This window comes from Pleurodeles waltl, chromosome 10 (genome assembly GCF_031143425.1).
Source record: "Pleurodeles waltl isolate 20211129_DDA chromosome 10, aPleWal1.hap1.20221129, whole genome shotgun sequence".
In the NCBI taxonomy this organism is placed as follows: domain Eukaryota; kingdom Metazoa; phylum Chordata; class Amphibia; order Caudata; family Salamandridae; genus Pleurodeles; species Pleurodeles waltl.
In genome coordinates this window covers 627797318-627819301 of record NC_090449.1, presented here as the reverse complement: position 1 = coordinate 627819301, position 21984 = coordinate 627797318, and the positions used below count along the sequence as shown (strand labels likewise).

At 46.0% G+C, this 21984-nt stretch overlaps 1 protein-coding gene across 1 annotated transcript in view; it reads right to left on the bottom strand.

Annotated features, from left to right (window-relative positions):
• Positions 1–6939: 6939 nt before the first annotated feature.
• Positions 6940–21984, bottom strand: part of GALNT11 (polypeptide N-acetylgalactosaminyltransferase 11) — a 366701-nt gene continuing 351656 nt past the window's right edge. The window contains exon 12 of the mRNA XM_069211112.1: positions 6940–7665. Coding sequence (XP_069067213.1) covers positions 7534–7665 — 132 coding nt within the window. The 3' untranslated portion in view covers positions 6940–7533. The remainder of the gene's footprint in view (positions 7666–21984) is intronic.

Sequence of the window (21984 nt, the reverse complement as noted above, 5' to 3'; positions counted from 1 at the left end):
GCGACAGGGACAAGGGTGGGTGGGAGGGAAAAGAAGCGACAGGGACAAGGGTGGGTGGGAGGGAAAAGGAGCGACAGGGACAAGGGAGGGGGGAGGGAAAATAAGAGACAGGGACAAGGGTGGGGGAGGGCTAAAAAGAGGGGAGGGAAAAGGAGAGACAGGAACAAGGGTGGGTGGGAGGGAAAAGAAGAGAGAGAAAAAGGGTGGGTCGGAGGGGGAAGAAGCGACTCGAAGGGTGGGTGGGAGGGGGAAGAAGCGACTCAGTGAAGGGTGGGTGGGAGGGGGAAGAAGCGATTCGGTGAAGGGTGGGTGGGAGGGGGAAGAAGCGACTCGGTGGTGGGTGGGAGGGGGAAGAAGCGACTCGGTGAAGGGTGGGTGGGAGGGGGAAGAAGCGACTCGGTGAAGGGTGGGTGGGAGGGGGAAGAAGCGACTCGGTGAAGGGTGGGTTCGAGGGGGAAGAAGCGACTCGGTGAAGGGTGGGTGGGAGGGGGAAGAAGCGACTCGGTGAAGGGTGGGTGGGAGGGGGAAGAAGCGACTCGGTGAAGGGTGGGTGGGAGGGGGAAGAAGCGACTCGGTGAAGGGTGGGTGGGAGGGGGAAGAAGCGACTCGGTGAAGGGTGGGTGGGAGGGGGAAGAAGCGACTCAGTGAAGGGTGGGTGGGAGGGGGAAGAAGCAACACAGACAAGGGTGGGGGGGAGTGGGAAGAAGCAACACGGACAAGGGTGGATTGGAGGAGGAAGAAGCAACACGGACAAGGATGGGTGGGAGGGGGAATAGGCAACACAAGTGTGGGTGGGAGGTGGAAGAAGCAACACGGACAAGGATGGATGGGAGGGGGAAGAAGCAACACAGACAAGGGTAGGTGTGAGGGGGAAGAAGCACCACAGGCATAGATAGGTGGGAGGGGGAAGAAGCAACATGGGCATGGGTGGGTGTGAGGGGAGTGGGAAGAAGCAACACGGACAAGGGTGGGTTGGAGGAGGAAGAAGCAACACGGACAAGGATGGGTGGGAGGGAGAATAGGCAACACAAGTGTGGGTGGGAGGGGGAAGAAGCAACACGGACAAGGATGGATGGGAGGGGGAAGAAGCAACACAGACAAGGGTAGGTGTGAGGGGGAAGAAGCACCACATGCATAGATGGGTGGGAGGGGGAAGAAGCAACATTGGCATGGGTGGGTGTGAGGGGGAAAAAGCAGCACAGAAAACAGGGATAGGTAGGGGAAGAGGCAACACGGACAACAGGGATTGGAATGGGAAGAGGCAACACGGACAACAGGGACTGGAAGTGGAAGAGGCAACACAGAAAACATGGAATGGAAGGGGAAGAGGCAAGACGGACAACAGGGATTGGAAGGGGAAGAGGCAACACGGACAACAGTGGCTGGGAGGGAAAGAAGCAACAAACACATTGGAGGATGGGAGGGAAAAGAAGCGACAGGGACAAGGGTGGGTGGGAGGGAAAAGAAGAGACAGAGAATAAAGGTGGGTGGGAGGGGGAAGGAGCGACTCAGTGAGGGGTGGGTGGGAGGTGGAAGAACAACACGGAAAAGGGTGGGTGGGAGGGGGAAGAACAACACGGACAAGGGTGGGTGGGAGGGGGAAGAACAACACGGAAAAGGGTGGGTGGGAGGGGGAAGAACAACACGGACAAGGGTGGGTGGGAGGGGGAAGAAGCAACACAGACAAGGGTGGGTGGGAGGGGAAGAAGCAACACAGACAAGGGTGGGTGGTAGGGGAAGAAGCAACATGGACAAGGGTGGGTTGGAGGAGGAAGAAGCAACACGGACAAGGATGGGTGGGAGGGGAATAGGCAACACAAGTGTGGGTGGGAAGGGGAAGAAGCCACACGGACAAGGATGGATGGGAGGAGGAAGAATCAACACAGACAAGGATGGATGGGAGGGGGAAGAAGCAACACAGACAAGGGTAGGTGGGAAGGGGAAGAAGCACCACAGGCATAGATGGGTGGGAGGGGGAAGAAGCAACATGGGCATGGGTGAGTGTGAGGGGGAAAAAGCAGCACAGAAATCAGGGATTTGGAAGGGGAAGAGGCAACACGGACAACAGGGGCTGGGAGGGAAAGAAGCAACAAACACATTGGAGGATGGGAGGGGAAAGAAGCAACACTGACGACGGGAGTGGAAAAAGCAATACAGACAACAGAGGTGGGAGGGGGAAGACCCAACTTGGACAGTGGGAGTGCAAGGAAAGAAGCAACACAGGGGATAAAGGAAGATGCACCATGCAGAGAAGAACAAATAAAATACCACAATCACAGTGCTAGCAGACGAAGGACACTAATCAAGGTGAAGCAATTAGTACTTGGATCATGCTCCACATGAAAGACGAAGTGCAGTCTGTATATCCTGACCAATTAGGAGGCAGCAAATAAGAGTGACAAAGAAGCAACAAATAGTAGGCAGGGTCCAAGCCTCTTGTATGCAATATCTTGTGCAAGTGACACCACATATGTGCTGCTTCAGGTGAGACCTAGAAAAGGGCCAAAACTGGACTGTATAAAAGGCATATTAATGGAGTGAATGCAATATACAATAATTTTAGGATTAAAGTGCAGTGGCAAGAAAATATTTCAAGTCTGTGGGTCTGATGACTAAGCTGTGTACATCTTACCTTAGAGAGAAAAGTAATCACATCTGTCATGCCAGACAGAAAAAATACGATGTTTGTTAGGAGTGGAATCTGTTTGTACCCCTGGGAAGAGCTATAACTAGGGAGTAGATGTATTTATTTTAGGGTTGGAATAGGAAAATTCTGTCTGTTGAACAAGACAAACTTCGCTTTGTTAGGGCAGTGACAAAGAATGCTGATGAGGAGGTAGTGTTGTGAATAGAAAATGAATGTATTGTACCAAGTATTGCAGAGATATCAGCAATTAGAAGTCCCTTGATAGATTAAAATATTATTTTCTTTTGGACAGTTGTCATTTAGAGATATATACTAAGAAAGTGACAGTCATATCTGAGTCCAGAAATAGGTTAGAAAGTGGGAACCATAATTTGTTATGTTCATAGTCTTGATAGACAAGTTACTTACCTTCGGTAACACCTTATTTTTGGTAGACTAATCTAGCTGCAGATTACTTACCTGTCAATTCCCCCCAGGTGTCAGACTTAATCCAGAAGATTTTTTGTTAGTACCTCTGCGTGCCGTCCATCATCGTCTGCGCTGGAAATGATGTTGCGATTCCTATATAGGCACTCCAACATCAGTTTCTTTTCACAACTTTTTGCAACAGAAATGCAGAACCCTGAAGAACACTGACCACCGGTGTGTCAAAACTAGTACCCTGAAAAGGGAAGTCCTCGTACCTAGCAAATGGTTCACAGAGTGGGGAGGATGGGTGGGTCGATAAGGAATCCGCAAGTTGTTGTAGTCTCTACCAGATAAGGCGTTACTGAAGATAAGTAACCTGTCGATCTGATAGAGCCTCTAGCTGAAGATTTCTTACCTGTGCAGAGATACCCAAGTGATACTATCCCTGGAGATGGGTCTGTGAACCAATTTCAAATGACAAAGTCCTGCAGGACTGAATGGGAATGGGCAAAGTGCCCATCCCTACAGACCTGACTGCCCAGGAAGTAGTGTGCAAAGAGGCCCGCGTTGCTGCCTGTCAGATGTCCTGGACCGGAACTCGGCGTGCTAACATAGTGGTCGCAGCTTTAGGTCTGATGGAATGAGCCCGCAAGCCTTCAGGAGGTTGCTTTTTAGACAGTGTGTAGCAGATCTTGATGCAGAGCATGACCCACTCAGAGATGGTTCACTTCTGCACTGCCCGACCTTTCTTCACACCCATGTACCTCAACAAATAAATGGTCGTCCAGCTGGAACTCACTGGTATGATTAAGGTAGAACATCAACGCTCTTTTTGGGTCCAGGCTGTGGAGTCTCTTCTCTTCCTTAGAAGGATGTGGGGGCGCATAAAAAGTAGGCAGGGTGATGGATTGGTCTAAATGAAAAGGCGTGATCACTTTTGGCAGAATAGAGGCTCTTATGCGAAGCACCACTTTGTCAGGATATATATTGAGGTAGGGCACTTAAATGCTAAGACCTGCAGCTCACTCACTCTGAGGACAGATGTAATTTCCACGAGGAAGGCTGTTTCAAAGTGAGAAGCTAGAGAGGACAATTGTGCAGGAGCTCAAAAGGAGCACATATCAAAAAGGTCAGAACCAAATAAAGATCCCACCGGGGCATAATGAATGGGGAAGGGTGGGAAGAGATGAGTAAGACCTTAATAAGAAACTTAAACAAGAATGGTTGATCAGGCAACTGCAGGAAAGCAGAAATGGCAGATAAATAGCCCATAAGACTGCCCAAAGCAGAGTCCTGTTAGGTAAAGGAAATAATGAAAAGTAAAACCTCATAGAGAGGGGCAGAATGGGGATCAACAGACTTGTCTGTGCATTATGCCGCAAATGTCTTCCAATGATGAAAAGCGTCTCTGAGCGAGAGCCACCTTGGAAACTCCAGCACACAAAACTGCTGTCATTGTGAGCTCTCGGTGAAGGCTAACAGATCTAACCAAGGCTTTTCCCACTGCTGAAAGAGACCTCGCCACTGCTGGATGGAGACACCATTTGTGATCTACTAGGAATCTTCAGCTGTTGTCTGCGCTGGCATTCAGAGAGCCTGCTAGGTGTTGAACCACTAGGGATATGCCCTCCTGTTTCAGCCATGTCCATAGGTGCAAAGTCCTTTGACAAAGGGTCCTGCCTTGTTTGTTGCAGTACCACATGGCGGTGGTGTTGTCCGTGAACATCTGCACTAGCTTTCCCTTGATGGCGGGTAGAAAGGCTTTCAATTCTAGTCGGATCACCCGGAGCTCCAACAGAGTGATGTGGAGTCCAGATTCCTCCAGAGACCAGAGCCCTCTGATCTCCACCTCTCCCAGATGGCTGTCCCATCCCAGGAGTGATGCATCTGTCACTCCTGTCAGATCTGGTTAGGGAAGGGAGAGGGATGTGCCTCTGACCCAATTAGGGTTCATTAATTAACACTGCAGATCTTTTGCAATTCCCTCTGAGATCTGCACCATGTCAGAAAGATTCCTCTGATGCTGCGCCCACTGGAACTTCAGGTCCCACTGAAGAGCCATCTGGAATAAGGCACCATTTTGATGCAAACCAAAGTGCACAAGTCTTTGTAATTCTGGATTTGCGTCAAAATACACAGGTGGAATAATGCATGGCAATGCTATGCGCTGTGTTGCTTTATATTTGCTAAACCACGGAAACCCACGTAAGGTATCTCTGTGTGGCTTAGTAAATGCCAAAAAAGAATTTGCTTTGGGGCTGCAGCACAAAAGTGATGCAACCCTTGCGCAAAATTATAGTACATCTGCCCCTAGATGTGAATCCTCTGTTCCACTCTTAGATAAAGTACTCCTCACTAAGGCCCTCATTATGACCCTGGCTGTCGGCGGTAATTTGGGGAAAGGTACTGCCAACAGGTTGGCGGTACCTTTCCCGAAGTTATGACATTGGCGGTTTTGCTCAAGCCAAACTGCCAATGAACCACTCAGGCTGCCAGGGTGGTAACGGCCGCTGGGCTGGAGACTTCGGTCTCCAGCCCGGCGGCCGTCACAATCCCACCCTTGGGATTATGACCCCACCTACTGCCATGCTTTTCGTGGCAAGCATACAGCCAGGAAAACCATGGCGGTAGGCACTATCAGTGCCGGAGAATTCCTTCCCCACCCTCCCCCTCCCTCTCCTGCCCCCCAGACATTTACACACGCACACATACACAATCATACACACATGCATACCCACATCCACCCATGCATGCACTCATACACACCCACAGCGCAACACACACCAACATAGATTGTCACTCACACGCATTCACAACACAACATACATGTACACTCACATCCAGTCATTCACGCATGCATTCAACGCGACTCACACCCACATGCAAGTATACAAATAGAGACACTCCCCCCCCACACACACAACACCCTCACACACACCACCACCCACCCCCTTCTCCTGTCGGAGAACCCGACTTAGCTGCTTGCAGGGGGTCCTCCGGCAGGAGACGGGACATGGCGCTTCTGTCAGCAGCAGCATATGCCAGCAAAACACAACTAGGCCGTATCATGGCTCATGATACGGTCTGCTGTGTTTTGCTGGCGTAGCGCTGCTGCTGACAGCAGCGCCACCTTACCGCCGTCCGCCACCATGACGTTGAAGTTATCCCGCCAGCCTTCTGGCGGAATTCCGTCGAGGGTCATTATGCGGGTCGGCGGCTGGTAGCCACGGCGACAGTATGTTGGTGCCGTCACCGTGGCGGTAGGCGGCATTTGCCACCAATGTCATAATGAGGGCCTAAGTCCGGGAAACATGAGCAGACTTATTCAAATGAAAGGATAGATACACCGCCACATTAAATACCCTAAGCAGTTTCAAAAGAGTACACGCTGGGAAGACCTAAATAAAAGTTAGCAATAATCCAATTTAGACAAATGTAAGTATCGACAACTGAGGTGTTGAGATCCTTTGATAGGAAAGGGAGAGACAACCATATAAGAAAAAAGGTATAAAAGCAGGTACTGCACACAATATTTATCCTGGTGTTCATTGTGAAATCTTCATCCAAGGTGATTCTAAGTGATGCAATCTTATACTTACCTTTTTAAACAAAACGGATTCCTATGAAAGTGCCTGCGTATAACGTTTGTGCAACAACTTCTAGCAACTATTTACACTAAAGGATATACTGAAGTCTGTTCAGATGAAATGTTACGATTATGTTTTAGGCTTCTGTAAACTGGCAAATTATGATTCCAATGCTTAGGATCTCAACTTAATATTAAGAGAAGCACTCACTCCAGCTTTAAATCGGAGCAAGGATAATCAATAAAGTAATCATTACTTCAAAAACGGCATCCCAAAAAATACAGTCAACAATCAATGTAAGAATTAAAACATTTTATTATGATAAAGATTACACGTGTCACATTCTGGTGTTAAAAGCATCAATTTATTCTGAATTGGCTAAAATAATAATAGCATAAAAATAGATGGTAAAACTGCAAATTAAAATTTACAAAATTAAATATTATAGACATGTTCAGGTTTTTTCAGCCATAAAAGTGTTCTAAAAGCAAATCATTAAAGATACTGTACATATAACATTGAAAAAGAAGCCGTCCACATCATGGAAAATTAAATCTTAAAATACATTTACAGTATCGATTTGTAACTCACATTTCTTTTCCTAGAATACAATTTACCAATATAGGCCACTAAAATGATCAAAGATAAAATTGCACTTCTACATTAGCTTCTATGCGGTACCATGCTGTGGTGACTCGTAAACCGCTGCTGAATTTGAACAACCAACTTTTGCCGGTCTCTACCTCTGGCGTATTTGATGCTCGTGATTTTCCTCAAATAGTAGGTGGGAGGATGGATAGCAGCTAAGACCCGTTTTAAGGCCTCCAATTTTTAAATAGGTCAGGAAAACCTTCAATGGTCGATTTAAGGTGCACTCGTGATCTTTAGTCCTCAACTCTCCAAATGCCACTGCTGAGAAGGCGAACCATCACATATAGCCATGGCTACGTACCCTTTAGGACTGTGTGGATCAGCGACGTTCATGCACTGCCCAACAGATACTTGGTACAGACGATTATTTTTCTGAAAAGAGGAGAGAAAAATAATTATTTATCAAACTGTACACAATAACTCTCAATGAAAGTATACATTTTTATTGTTTTGGTTAGTTTCTATTCCATTTTGCCTTAACGATGATCAGGCCTGTTTACATTTCAATATTTTGTTTAACATATTAATTTTATGGCACGTATCTTATTGTTATGCTGTGCTGGCAATGTCTGATGTTCATTCCTGGTAAAGCATAACATGGTTTTGATGCACGTATTGTAGTTAGATAGCAAACTGTGGATTCAAAAACAGTTTCTAAGCTAAAACACTTTTTCTATCCCATCATATGCAAGAAATTTACAAATACGAGTTACAGCCTCAAAATATTTTTGTTAGTATTTTACAGACTATTAAAGAATGAATCTAAGCACTTTACAGGTGTATGATTAGATTTCTAAAATCATTAAAAAATAAACGTTTAATGATTTGCACAGAAGTCAGAAGATGCCAGAAGATAAAGCTAGGCCAGATCTTGATCCAGTCTGCTCATGCCTTTGTGCCTTGCTCTAAAAAACATGACTGTGAGCCTCCTGTCTAATTCCAGTCAGCAATTACACTTTGGAAGAGAAATAATAAGCAGATAAAGACTACAGGTCTGATTCACACAGTTATTTGCATACCTCAGTACAACTTAGTTGCACATATAAATCCATTTTGTAAGGGTAAAATCCAAATCTGAAATTAAGGGATTATTTCCCTTGCAAATGGGGTTTGTAAATATGCAAATCTGACCTGTGATGTGGAATTTCCGCAATCACATATTTAGGGTTGGGGCGTGTTTGCAGATGCTACTGGGATGCTCCACCTGCTAATGTAAGTAAAAACCAAAAACATGATTCTGGATGATCCCCTACCACTTGCAGGACATTCCCCCACTGGAAATGCTCACAAATGTACTCCTGGCACAGCAGGAGAAAGCCTGTTTCCAGGCCAGGAATGGGGGACATCTCCATGTTTAATGTAACTGCATCGGGGAAAGTTTTTATCCCCCGAGAAGCAAAAAATGGTTAAATGTACAAATGTGCATTACAGTCAAATTTCGTCAGAACTTTTTCATAGAGATTTTGTGTGCAAACTTTTTATAAACGTGACAATATCTGGAACATTAAAACTGCCAACGTGTTCCAGGAGTACTTTAGTGATTCTTTATAAATGCTGGTAAAGTCATAATTTTATTACAAGCTTAGCCCTACCTTTAACATCCCTCGTGTAAGGGGTGCTATGCTGACGCTGCTTGAGCCTGGTTCCACTGGGGCAAAGCATAAGATATAAAGGGCCATATTTATACTTTTTGACGCAAAACTGCGCTAACGCAGTTTTGCGTCAAAAAATTTAACGCGGGCTAACCCCATTCCAACGCGCCAGTCGGGCGTCATATTTATGGAATGACGCTAGCCGGCGCTGCTGCCTGGTGAGCGTAAAAAAAAATGACGCGAACCGTGCAGCGCTGGCGTAGGGAATAATGGGGGTTGTGCGTAAAAAAATGGTGCAAGTCAGGTTAGAGTCAAAAAATTTGACGCAATCCTGACTCGCGTCATTTTATGACGCACAACCACCGTGGAAATGACTCCTGTCTTAGCAAAGACAGGAGTCATGCCCCACTGCCCAATGGCCATGCCCATGGGACTTCCGTCCCCTGGGCATGGCCATTGGGCACAGTGGCATGTAGGGGGGCCCAAGTTAGGCCCCCCTATGCCACTTAATTTTTTAAAAAAAAATACTTACCCCTACTTACCTGTACTTACCTGAGATGGGTCCCCCCCATCCATGGGTGTCCTCCAGGGGTGGGCGAGGGTGGCAGGGGGTGTCCCTGGGGGCATGGGAGGGCACCTCTGGGCTCCTTCCGAGCCCACAGATCCCTTAACGCCTGCCCTGACCAGGCGTTAAAAAATGACGCAAATGCGGCTGCACGTCATTTTTTAAGGCCAGCCCCCTTCCGTGCGTCATTTTTGCACGGGAGTTTAAATAAGGCGCAAAGGCCTTAGAGTCATTTTTAGCTTGGAAACGCCTACCCTGCATCTCATTAATGCAAGGTAGGTGTCCACGCTAAAAAATGACGCAAACTCCAAGAATTTTGATGCTAGGCGGGTCTAGCGTCAAAGTATAAATATGGAGTTAGCTTTGCGTCGGATTTGCGTAAGAAAAAACGACGCAAATCCGGCGCAAGCAGAGTATAAATATGCCCCAAAGTCAGGTAATTTTAGCTGATCAGGCGTTGCGTTAACTCCAAGGGTCGTTTGACCTTGTCCGTTCCGGGTATCCTCTCTTTCAATAAATTAGTGGGAAGTTGGCACTTTGATGCACAAAGCGATTTTGGCGCTGTATGAGGCTCAACTTTCACCGCTAAAAAACTTTGACAAAGTAAAGTTAATTGACACTGATGTTTACAGGGAATGATTACCTACACAACACTTTAGAAAACCTGGGCTCCAGAAGCAATCTTACATGAGAATATTTCTGACTTTTGTTTGGTAAAGTTTACAGACTGGGCCACTACTGAGGAAGGGTAATATTACCTGTACCTGAACATTAACAGAAAGTAGCAGCAGTACTTCAGCAAAGATAAATGAGTAGGTGTAATCAGTGCGGGTTTAAGTGTGGGTCGTCGAACACAATGTTTGAAGCAGAGAAGTTAAATGCCCAGTAGCATCATATTTCATATGCTTGACGTTTTCGATATCTGGAAACACCACATCAATATATGGCCTGTTAACAATTGAGCACTGGGTAACAGTGGCTTGATGCTCAGCTTTTATTCCTGACGGGATTGTTTGAGAAATAAAGTGAGTTGACTGAATGTGAAATAATCAAGAGTGAATGTTCGTCCTGACCCACTGGTTTGGTGAGCTGGTTGGCCTCCTAGTAGTAAGATGTTGGGCAACAGAGACTGGATGTTATCTGTGAGGTGAATGCGTTTCATTCAGTCAATCCTTGACAATTTTTTGGAATTTGAAAGCCTCTAGAAAATCGAAGCTGCAAGCAGTAGCCAAAGAGGACTCCATGAGGCAGGATACCGTCGCTTGGAGGTCCCGATGAACTGGATTTGCAGCTGTGGAGAAGAACATAACAGGAGGTACTGCAAAGCCAGTCCAACTGGTGATGCCCTTGGGTGGATCGGCTGCCAAGTAGGTCCTTGTCTTCTACATGGACAGCTGACAGTAAGTTCATACAATGTCACCTTCTCCCGCTTACAGCGCAAAAGCGTAGCTCACACAGATTACTTTGGCAAGTTCTGCTTAACGAATGTTTAATGTTTTAAAAAGCGTCAATATTTTTTAATTGATTTTTTAAATTGAATTTTTAGTGGAAACCTCTCATTGTTGAATGCTTATTTTGTACAAACCGTAGTAGAACAAAGTAAAAACCTCTCACGGCACCGTGGTCCGTGTTCAGAGGCCAGGTTGTGGGTACGCAGGGAACCTCGCTTTTAGCCACCATTTTTCCTCCTGCTATTTGGCACTATACTGACCGCCATCTTTGCAGGTCGGCGGTATAGTCTTTGTTGCATCCGGGCTATTTTTAGCCCAGATGCAACCTACACGCAGCGGACGGCTGACATTAAGTTAATACACTGTCACCTTCTCCCGCTTACAGCGCGAAAGTGTAGCTCACACAGATTACTTTGGCAAGTCCTGCTTAACTAATGTTTAATGTTTTAAGAAGCGTCAATATTTTTAAATTACATTTTTAGTGGAAACCTCTCATTGTTGAATGCTTATTTTGTACAAACCGTAGTAGAACCATGTACAAACCTCTCCCTGCACCGTGGTCCGTGTTCAGAGGCCAGGTTGTGGGTACATAGGGAACCTTGCTTTTAGCCACCATTTTTCCTCCTGCTATTTGGCACTATACCGACCGCCATCTTTGCAGGTCGGCAGTATAGTCTTTGTTGCATCGGGGCTATTTTTAGCCCAGATGCAAGCTACGCGCAGCGGACAGCGAACAGCGAACAGTAAGTTAATACACTGTCACCTTCCCCCGCTTACAGCACGAAAGCGTAGCTCACACAGATTACTTTGGCAAGTTCTGCTTAACGAATGTTTAATGTTTTAAAAAGCGTCAATATTTTTAAATTGATTTTTACATTGAATTTTTAGTGGAAACCTCTCATTTTTTAATATTTATTTTGTACAAACCGTAGTAGAACAAAGTACAAACTTATCCCTGCAACGTGGTCCGTGTTCAGAGGCCTGGTTGTGGGTACGTAGGGAACCTTGCTTTTAGCCACCATTTTTCCTCCTGCTATTTGGCACTATACCGACCGCCATCTTTGCAGGACGGCGGTATAGTCTTTGTTGCATCCGGGCTATTTTTAGCCCCGATGCAAGCTGCACGCAGCGAGCGCGCCACTGGCGCGCCTAAGGCAAGCCCATCTGCATCTGTCCGCGCCAGGACGTGCCCAGAGCCCAGTCCCTATGTCACAGGCACCAAAAAAGAGGTAAGAATTAAATATGAGGCGGATGCCCTTCATGCCTTAAATACTCTCACTCAGAGTATTTGTGCTAATACTATAGACCCAAGGTACAATGAACACTTATGCCCCATATGTCAATGGGCTCCTCAACAAAAAGCGGACCTGCCTATAACCCAGGACACTAATAAAAACCTCATTTTTCTAGTTAACTGTCGTTCCCTAGGGGCTCATAAACATGATATACATTTACTCCTTGAGCAAACCAAACCAATGATTCTCTTTCTGACCGAAACATGGCTTAATGAAGGCTTTGCGCCTGATGCCGTTATGGCACTACCCACCGGGTATAAAATAAACAGACTCAACAGATTTACTAGGGGAGGGGGAATTGCAATAGTTTACAGAAATACTTACTCTATTAATATGTACCCATTACAGATTACAGGCTGCGAAAGTCTGTTTTTTTCCATCAACATGAGTTCTCATTATACCTTCTCAGTTGTTTTGGTGTACCGCCTTCCGGGCCCCACTGAAAACTTCTTGCATTCTTGGCAGAGAATATTGCAGAATTAGTCTGCACTAAATCCAATTTTACATTATTAGGGGATTTCAATATGCACGCAGAAGAAGTATACAATTTAACAACCAAGTCATTGTTCGCAGACATGAATACCTGTGAACTAGTACAGTTGATTAAAGGTCCCACACACAACAAAGGTCACACGATTGATCTTGTCTTCTCAAATGCCTCAGGATTAACACCTTTGACATCAAACCCCTTGGCTTGGTCGGATCATTTCTTGATAAAAATGGAACTGACCATACCAAAGTATAGGACTATGATCTCTACTACTCCCCCAATGACCAGACGTTGGCATAAACTGAAGGCTGATGACTGGATCAACATACTCCGATCAATCAAAATAATGTAATTGATATGTCAAAATCCTTTAACAACTGGATCTCTGATAGTTTAGATGTACTCATACCACTTTCTGTTTCTGTTGAAGGACGCTGTAGACGGAACTCTCCTTGGTTTACTTCGGACCTACTTCAACTTAAAAGAGATTGCCGGAAGTGTGAAAGGAAATGGAGAATATCTCAAGATGAATCTTGAAGACAAGAATATAAGAAAGCGATTCGGTCTTACCATACGAAATAAAAACTGCACAGACTAGATTCTACACCTCAAAAATTTAACTAGTGGCCAATTCACCTAAAGAATTTTTTTGTGTCCTTAAAGAAATCACTCACCCCCCCAGAGGATCTGGGACCTGTGGATGCACCTCAGGACCATGTTGATAATCTGGTGGCTTACTTTCAACAAAAAGTGTTGGACATTTACGCAACCTTTCCCAGTATCCCAAATGAGGAAGATAAAGCTACTAAGCAGGAATCGAGGGAATTAGCCACTCTATTTGATTTCTTGCCAATACAAGAAGATATCGTAATGAGACATCTTGGAAATATTAAATCAGGCTCCCCTCTTGATCCAGCAACACCCCAGATATTATCTATGGGTTGGCCAGTGACGGTCCCGGCTATTACGAACTTTATTAATTCTTCACTTACCACCGGGGTAGTTCCAGAATCATGGAAACAGGCCATCATCAAACCACTTCTGAAGAAACCTAAAATGGATCCAGAACTGTTCAGCAACTATAGACCTATTTCATTGCTGCCCATTTTGTCTAAAATAGCGGAAAAACATGTGCACTCTCAGCTTACCTTTTTTATGGAGGAAAACAAGATCCTGCACCCCACTCAGATGGGCTTCAGACCACTGCATGGAACGGAAACTGCATTTATCGCCATCACGGAAGAAGCCAAAAAGCAGCTAGACAGTGGGATAGAAACAGCGGTCATCCTCCTGGACCTGAGTGCAGCCTTTGGCACGGTGGACCTGGATATATTAACAAATAGGGTACAAGAGATCGGAATTTCTGGATCAGCCGTAGAATGGATTACCTCATTTATCAAAGGCAGGTCGTTTCAGGTATTAGACAGATCCCACCTGTCAAAACGCACCATTGGCTGTTGCTGAGTTCCGCAGGGGTCTTCCCTTAACTCCACACTATTTAATATCTATATGTTGCCTCTGGCCGAAATTGTTCAATCTTTCGGCCTGAAGGTGGTGTCAGATGCAGATGATTCTCAATTAATTGTCTCATTCACAAAAGACTCGCGGGTATTCGGGCAACATTTGGGCCCTGTCTCTAAGCAGTTTCTGCTTGGATGACGAAAAGTAAACTAAAACTCAATGATGACAAAACGGAGGTGATGTTCTTCGGGCATCCAACAAAGCCCATTGTGATCCCAGCAATGATAGATGGTGTGGGTGCTTTGCCCCCTCCTAAAGAATTCATAAAAAATGTGGGGGTCTGGCTGGATCCACAGCTTTCAATGTCTCATCACGCAAACAGGATAGCGGCAACCTCCTTTGCCCTTCTTAGGATGCTGAGGAAGGCCTTCATGATTCTTCCCTTTGTAGCTAAAAGACTAATTGTTCAGGCATTGATTGGGTCTTTGATTGACTACGGAAATGCCTTGTTCATTGGCTCACCAAGCTATGTTATTAAAAGATTGCAGAGGGTGCAGAATGCCTCCGCTAGTCTGCTGCTGGATGTTCCCAAGAAAGAATCCATAAAGGTGGGAATTTCCTCGCTACATTGGCTCCCGGTGGCCAAAAGGATACAATTTAAGGCACTTTGCCATATGTACAGAGCACTGCACAATCAAGGCCCAAAGATGCTAAGGTCCCTAGCTTCCTTCTACTCACCAAATAGATCACTCAGATCCACCTAAGCACTGCTAGCAGTGATTCCAAAAGTGAAGAAAGCTAGATGGGGTGGAAGATCACTGGTGTATCAGGGAGCAAAAATTTGGAATTCTCTCCCTTTCAACATTCGAGCAATGACACAAGAACTCTCCTTTAGGAAGGCTTTAGAGACATGGTTATTTAGAGCTTGATTACTGGGGTACTACTGTGTGATGCTGCTGTTTCGGTTTTGAGCGCTGCGAGGCCCCTGGGCAGTCAGGCGCTATATAAATCCATATAACATAACATAACATAACATAAAATAACATGTTCTTCTGGCACATTTTGGTGAAAATAATTGTAAGTCCCAATTTTAAGGTTTAGGCAGGCGCAGCACATCTAGCACCCCTTCCAAGGGACCAGGACCTGGGGGTGGGGGTACCACTTGGGGTATTAGAACTCATTCCAGCAGAGGCCAGGTGCAGTGTTCCAGGTCTCTGGAAAGGAGTCCCGCCTGCTAGCCCTTGGAGTCACTTTGGTATTTCTCGGTTCAAGCAGCAAGGAAGGCCTCAAGCAACAAGGCAGTCCTCTCGGGCAGGTCTCAAGCAGAAGTACAGTCTTCTCGGGAACAAGGCAGGCCTCAAGCAGCAGGGAGGTCTTCTGAAGTAGTCCTTCTGAGGTCTTCCATATGTCCAGGAGTGCACTGAAGAATGGCTGTTAGGGTCCAATATTTATACCTTTTGACAGTCTTTGAGGTGGAGAAATCTTGTTGCCTACCCCAACTGATCTTGAACCTTTTTTCCTTCCATGCCAAGGCTCTAAGAAGTCTAGGGTGACAAAAGGCTAGTGTCAGGGATGTTTGTAGGAGTCCTGGAGGCAAGCCTTTGAATTGTAAGTGGGGCAGGGAACAGCTCCGGTACAAGTCATCCTGACAGGATGGCTAATCCTGCCAATGCCTAGTGCTCCTTTGTCTCTCTGTCAGGGAGGAATACACAAAGCCCAATAGCTAAGCTACTCACAATAATGTGACTCAGGACACTGGCAGCAGAAACCAAATGGTCAGGAGAAAAAAAAGGCAACTTTCTAATAGTGCCATTTTAAGAATTCTGATTTTAAATCCGATTTTACCAATAAAGAGGGTTTTAAATTCCAATTAGTTTTAGTCCAAAATCGATATTCCTATCTGTTTCCAATCCAAAGTTAGCATTTTTAAATGCAATAAGCTAATCAAATGGGACAGATAGGACCTACAGTTGTGAAAAAATAATTGAGGAGATTTTCTCTAACAGGACATGTAAAACCTAAAAACACATGCCCTACTTTTTACATAAAATGCACGGTGCCCCATGGACTATTTAGGGCCTACTTTCGGGGAGGCTTATTTGTATTACAAGCATTGGCAATGCCAATAGGCATCACCTACACAAGAGTTATTGACTTTGGCAATGTATGGCTGATGTTCAGCATGGCTAAAAGTTAGTGGCGTGGAGTGTTAAAGTGGAGTGAGGAGTATAGTATCGTAGAGTGGATCTGTTGGAGTGCCAGAGTGGAGTATGGGGAGTAAAGAGTCGTATATTTGAGTAGAGGGTAGTAGAGTTCAGTGGTTCAGTGGCAGAGTGTGTCAGAGTGGAGTGGGGTGGAGTAGGGAGGAGTGGGTTGGAATGGATTCAAGTAATGGTGGGGGTTGGATTAGAGTGGGCAGACTAGATTGGGGTAGAGTGGGGTGGATTGGATTGGATTGGAGTGGCATGGATTGAAATGTGGTGAGGTGTATTAGAGTGAGGTGGATTTGAGTGGGGTAGATGAGATTGGGTTGGAGTGGTTTGGATTGGATTGGAGTGATAAGACTGGGTTGGGGTGGACTGGATTGGAGTGGATTAGATTGTACAGGAGTGAGGTTAATTGGATTCACTGGATTTGAGTTGACTGGACTGGAGTAGGGTGGATTGGACAGGAGTGGGGTGGATTAGATTAGATTTGGGTGGGGTGGACTGGATTAGAGTGAGGTGGGGTGGATTGGATTAGAGTGGGGTGGACTGGAGTGAGGTGGGCTAGATGGATTGTACTGGAGTGGACTAAACCGGGATGGGGGGGTTAGATTGGGATAGAGTAGGGTGGATTTGAGTACATTGTGGTGGATTGGAGTGAGTGGCGTGGGTTAGCGTGGGGTGTATTCGATTTCAGTGTGGTGGCTGGAATTGATTGTGTTATGGTGTGCTGCAGTGGGATGGGGCGGGGATGGGTGGTTTGGATTGGATTGGATTGGATTGGGGTGTGTTGGATTAGAATGTCGGGATTGCAGTGGGGTGGTTTGGAATGGAGTGGTGTGGATGGATTAGAGTGGGGTGAGTTTGACTCAACTAGGGTGAGGTGGATTGGATTGGGGTGGACTGTAGTGGGTGGATTGGATGGGTGTGGGAGGATTGGAGTGGACTAGATTGGAGTGGGATGGATTAGATTGTAGAGCTGTGGAGTGAACTGGGGTGGGGTGGACTGCAGAGGTGTGGATTGCAGTAGAGTGGTGTGGACTTGAGTACATTGGGGAGGGTGGATTGGATTGAAATGGGCTGAAATGGAATGGGGTGGGATGGACTGGAAGGGGTAGAATGGATTGGAGTAGGGTGGTGTGAAGAGGGGTGGATTGGACTGGCGTGGGTTGGATTGGGACAGATTGGAGTGGGTTAAAATGCATTGAGGTGAGGTGAACTGGATTGGCCTGGGGTGAACTGGATTGGACCGGGGTGGATTGGATGGGAGTAGGTTGGATGGGAGTAGGTTGGATTGGAGTGGAGTGAAGTGGGATGGAGTGGGGCGGAGTGGATTTGGGTGAGGCGGATTGGATTGGAGTGGGGGAGATTGTTTTGGACTGGAGGCAAACTTAGACAAAGCAAGGCGCACAAGTCTTTGTAATTCTGTATTTGCGTCAAAATACATAGGTGGATTAATGCATGGCAATGCTATGTGCTGCATTGCTTTGTATTTCCTTAACCACGCAAACCCACGAAAGTGGCTCTGTGTGGCTTAGTAAATGTCAAAAAAAGATTTTCTTTGGGGCTGCAGCACAAAAGTGATGCAATCCTGGCGCAAAATTATAGTACATCTGCCCCTAGATGTGAATCCTCAGTTCCACTCCTAGATAATGTAAACCTCACTAAGTCTGGGAAACATGAGCAGACTTATTCAAATGAATGGATAGATACACCGCAACATTAAATACCCTAAGCAGTTTCAAAAGAGTACACGCTTGGAAGACCTAAATAAAAGCTTGCAATAATCCTACTAAGACAAATGTAAGTATCGACAACTGAGGTGTTGAGATCCTTTGAGACGAAAGGGGGAGCCAACCATATAAGGCAAAAGGTATAAAAGCTGGTACTACACACAATATTTACCCTGGTGTTCATTGTGAAATCTTCATCCATGGTGATTCTAAGTGATGCAATCTTATTTTTACCTTTTTAGACAAAACAGATTCCTATGAAAGTGCCTACGTATAGGGTTTGTGCAACAGCTTCTAGCAACTGTATACACCAAAGGATATACTGATGTCTGTTCAGATGGGTTGTTTAGAATTGAAGTGGGGCAGGGAGAGGTGGGGCAGGTTGGAGTGGGGCAGATTGTTTTGGACTGGAGTGGGGCAGGTTGTTTTAGATTGAAGTGCGGCAGAACTGAGTGGGGCAGATTGTTTAGGTTGGTGTGGGGCAGACTGTTTTGGATTGGAGTACAGAAGATTGCAGTGCAGCAGACTGTTTTGGATTGGAGTAAGGCAGAATGGAGTGGGCCAGTTTGTTTTGGACTGGAGAAAGGCAGATTGTTTTGGAGTGCTGCAGGTTGTTTTTGGAGTGGGTCAAATTGGATTGAGTGGGTTGGGAGGACTGGGTGGAGTGGGTTTTGGAGTGGGTTGGATTGGGGTGAGTGGTTTGGAGTACAGTAAGGTGAGGTGAACTGGTGTGGGGTGAGGTGGGGGTAGATTGGTGTGGATTGTAGTGTAGTGCACAATTAAGTGTCAAAGAATAATTTCAGAAATTACACATAATAAAGAAATAATGTTGCTTTGCAATATTTAGAACAAGATAATCATCATCTTTTTAGAATATCAACTGCAAGCTAAAAAAAAGTGTGAAATGATGACTTGGCAAAATAAAAGAATATTAGCTATAAAAAATAAAACTTTGCTATTTTGTTTGTCCTGCTGGGCACGTTTTTGCCAGTCACGAGTCTTTTATTTGCAGGGCAAAAGAAGTTAAAAAAGAACAAAATAGTGCCTCTATCACGTTGGGAGCAGCGGACAGGCACTGGTTACGTTGAATCAATCAGTGCTTGGTCCCTGCTCCACACAGAGGAACAGAAATGATGCTTGGCCTGTAATGACAAATGTCGAGGCTGTAAAGAAGAGTGCCATGGGTGCCATGCAAGCCAACAAATGACAAGTGACAGGCGGGCTCCAAGCCTTTACTGTACACAACATTCTTGTAGGTTAGACGCATGCACTCGCAGGCTCGACATTAAAAAAGGAAGGTTTAAGCATGGTAATTTGCTTATTTTGCCAGGTCAAACTGGCAGTTTAAAACTGCACTGAAGGCTACAATGGCAGGCCTGAGATATGTTTCAAAGTGCTACTTTAGTGACTGGCACAATAAGCGCTACAGGCCTACTCGAGGCATTCAATTTACAGGCCCTGAGTACAAATAGAACCATAAACTGGGCACTTACAAGTAAATTAAATGTGCCAATTGGGTATAGGCCAATTTTGCAAAGTTTTAGGGAGCAAGGACATGCACTTTAGTACTGGTTAGCAGTGGTATAGTGCACAGAGCCCTAATGCCAACAAAAATGAATTTCAGAAAACTGGAGGGTTGAAGGCAAAACATTTGGGGTGATCCTACAATGAGCCCTGACAGACCATCAGATTAATAATCCCCAGCTCTGTTTTTTGTGTGCTGTCTGATGAGATAAAACGTAACACTGTACATGCACACTGCTGGAATGAGACAGCTGATACTGGTCTCTCAATCTTCAGATTTGTCTTTCTTCTTTTAGAGCAACTTTGTGACATAGGTATTGTGTTGTGTGCTCTTTGAGATCCTAAGGCATTCCGCCACAAGACTGTTGCCTGGTGATAACAATCGAGACTACACTCTATTTAATCTTCAGCTTTGTTTCACTCTCCTGCTGCAATAAATCTCTATGATGAGTTTCCTGTTGTATGCTCAGTCATTCCATGATTCTCTTTATGGGGCTGATACAAAGTTCTCACAGCTGACGTAAGCCATTTTTTAATCTTCAGTTCTGTCTTTAGTGCTTTGATTCCTCCATTGTGAAGAGAAATATTATAAGCTTTTGCATGGCTCCACAAAGCAACCTTTGTTAACTGTCTTGGTCTTTGGCAGTTGACACTAAGGCCCTCATTATGATCCTGGTGGTCAGTGGAGAAGTGGCGGTATTACCGCCAACAGGCTGGTGGAAAAAAAAATGGAATTATGACCATGGCGGTCATCCGCCACTTCTCCATTCCGACCGCCAGGACGGAGACGACCGCTGGGCTGGAGACTTGGGTCTCCAACCCGGCGGCCGTCACAAGACCGCCGGCGGTATCACAACCCCGCTGACCGCCATGGATTTCATGTGGTTTGGAACTGCCATGAAATCCATGGCGGTAGGCACTATCAGTGCCAGGGAATCCCTTCCCTCGCACTGATAGGGGTCCCTCCCACCCCCCACCGGCGAGTCCTCCCCCCCACCCCCCTGCCACCCCCCAAAGGTGGCAGGACCCCCCTCCCCACCCCTACCCCGAACATTGCAACACACCCCCACCCTACACGCGTACAGACACCACCAATACACATACCTGCACACATACCAACATACATAGCAACATACACAAACACAGTCATACACACACACATACATACAGACATGCACGCACACATACTGACAGACATACAAACAGACAGATACGCGCACATTTTCAACCACACAGCACCCCCGCATGCATACACGCACTCACACACCCCCTCTACATACTCACACACACACACACACACCCATGCACGCACACAACACACAACACCCTCTCCACCCCCTCCCCTAACGGACGATCAACTTACCTTGTCCGTTGATCTTCTGGGAGGGGACGGGATCCATGGGGGCTGCTCCACCGCCAGAACCCCGTCACCAGAATACCGCCACGCCGAATCACGGAACGTAATTCGGTGGGTGGTGTTCTGATGACGGGGCGGTGGAGGTGGAGCAACCTCAACTTACCCGCCGACCGCCAGTATGGCTGCTGGCGGCTCTCTGTCCGAAAAAGGACGGAGGACTGCCAGCAGTCATAATTCGCCGAGCGGGAAACCGCCTGCACTGGCGGTCTTCAGCGCGGCGGTTCCTCGGCGGTCTGTCAAAAAGACCGCCGAGGTTATAATGACCACCTCAGTCTTCACCTCTGTCTCTGCTCCCCTACTGTGACTACTCCCAGATGACAACTTTCTTTTTTTTAAATAAATAGCTTTTTATTGTTTTTGGTTATCATAACAAACAAATTGTCATCACAACAGCAACAACAGTAGCTTGGGGAACAGCTAGAGAGTACATTGGTATATAGGCAGCAGTGATTCCATACGAACATGTAGTACAAATAAGGAGAAACATCACATCACATCTCGATACATCAACATAGCAACATTGACAGTGAGTTACCCCAGAACACAAGTTTCATGTTGTATGCTTCATGAGATCTCCAGGTCATTGGCAGATGTGGTGCTCCTTTTAGTCTTTCCAGGACTATCTGTCTCAAAGGCTTCTTTTCCATGATGTTAGGTGTCTGCTTCTAGGGTGTTCCAAGGTTCACCTACATTGCCTTCACTTTCAGTCTCAATCTGCAGCTGGGTACCATAAAGACAAAGGCCGTGATTTAACTTTTTGGTGCAAAACTACACTAACGCAGTTTTGCACTAAAAAGTTTAGCACCAGCTTGCACCATTTCTGTGCAAAGTGTAGGCTAGCGTCAACAAAAATGACGCTAGTCGGGTGGGGCTGGCGGTATGGAAGAAGGGGGTTTTGCACCCAAAAATGACATTAGGCAGGCTAGAGTAAAAAAAATAAATGTCTCTAACCAGATTAG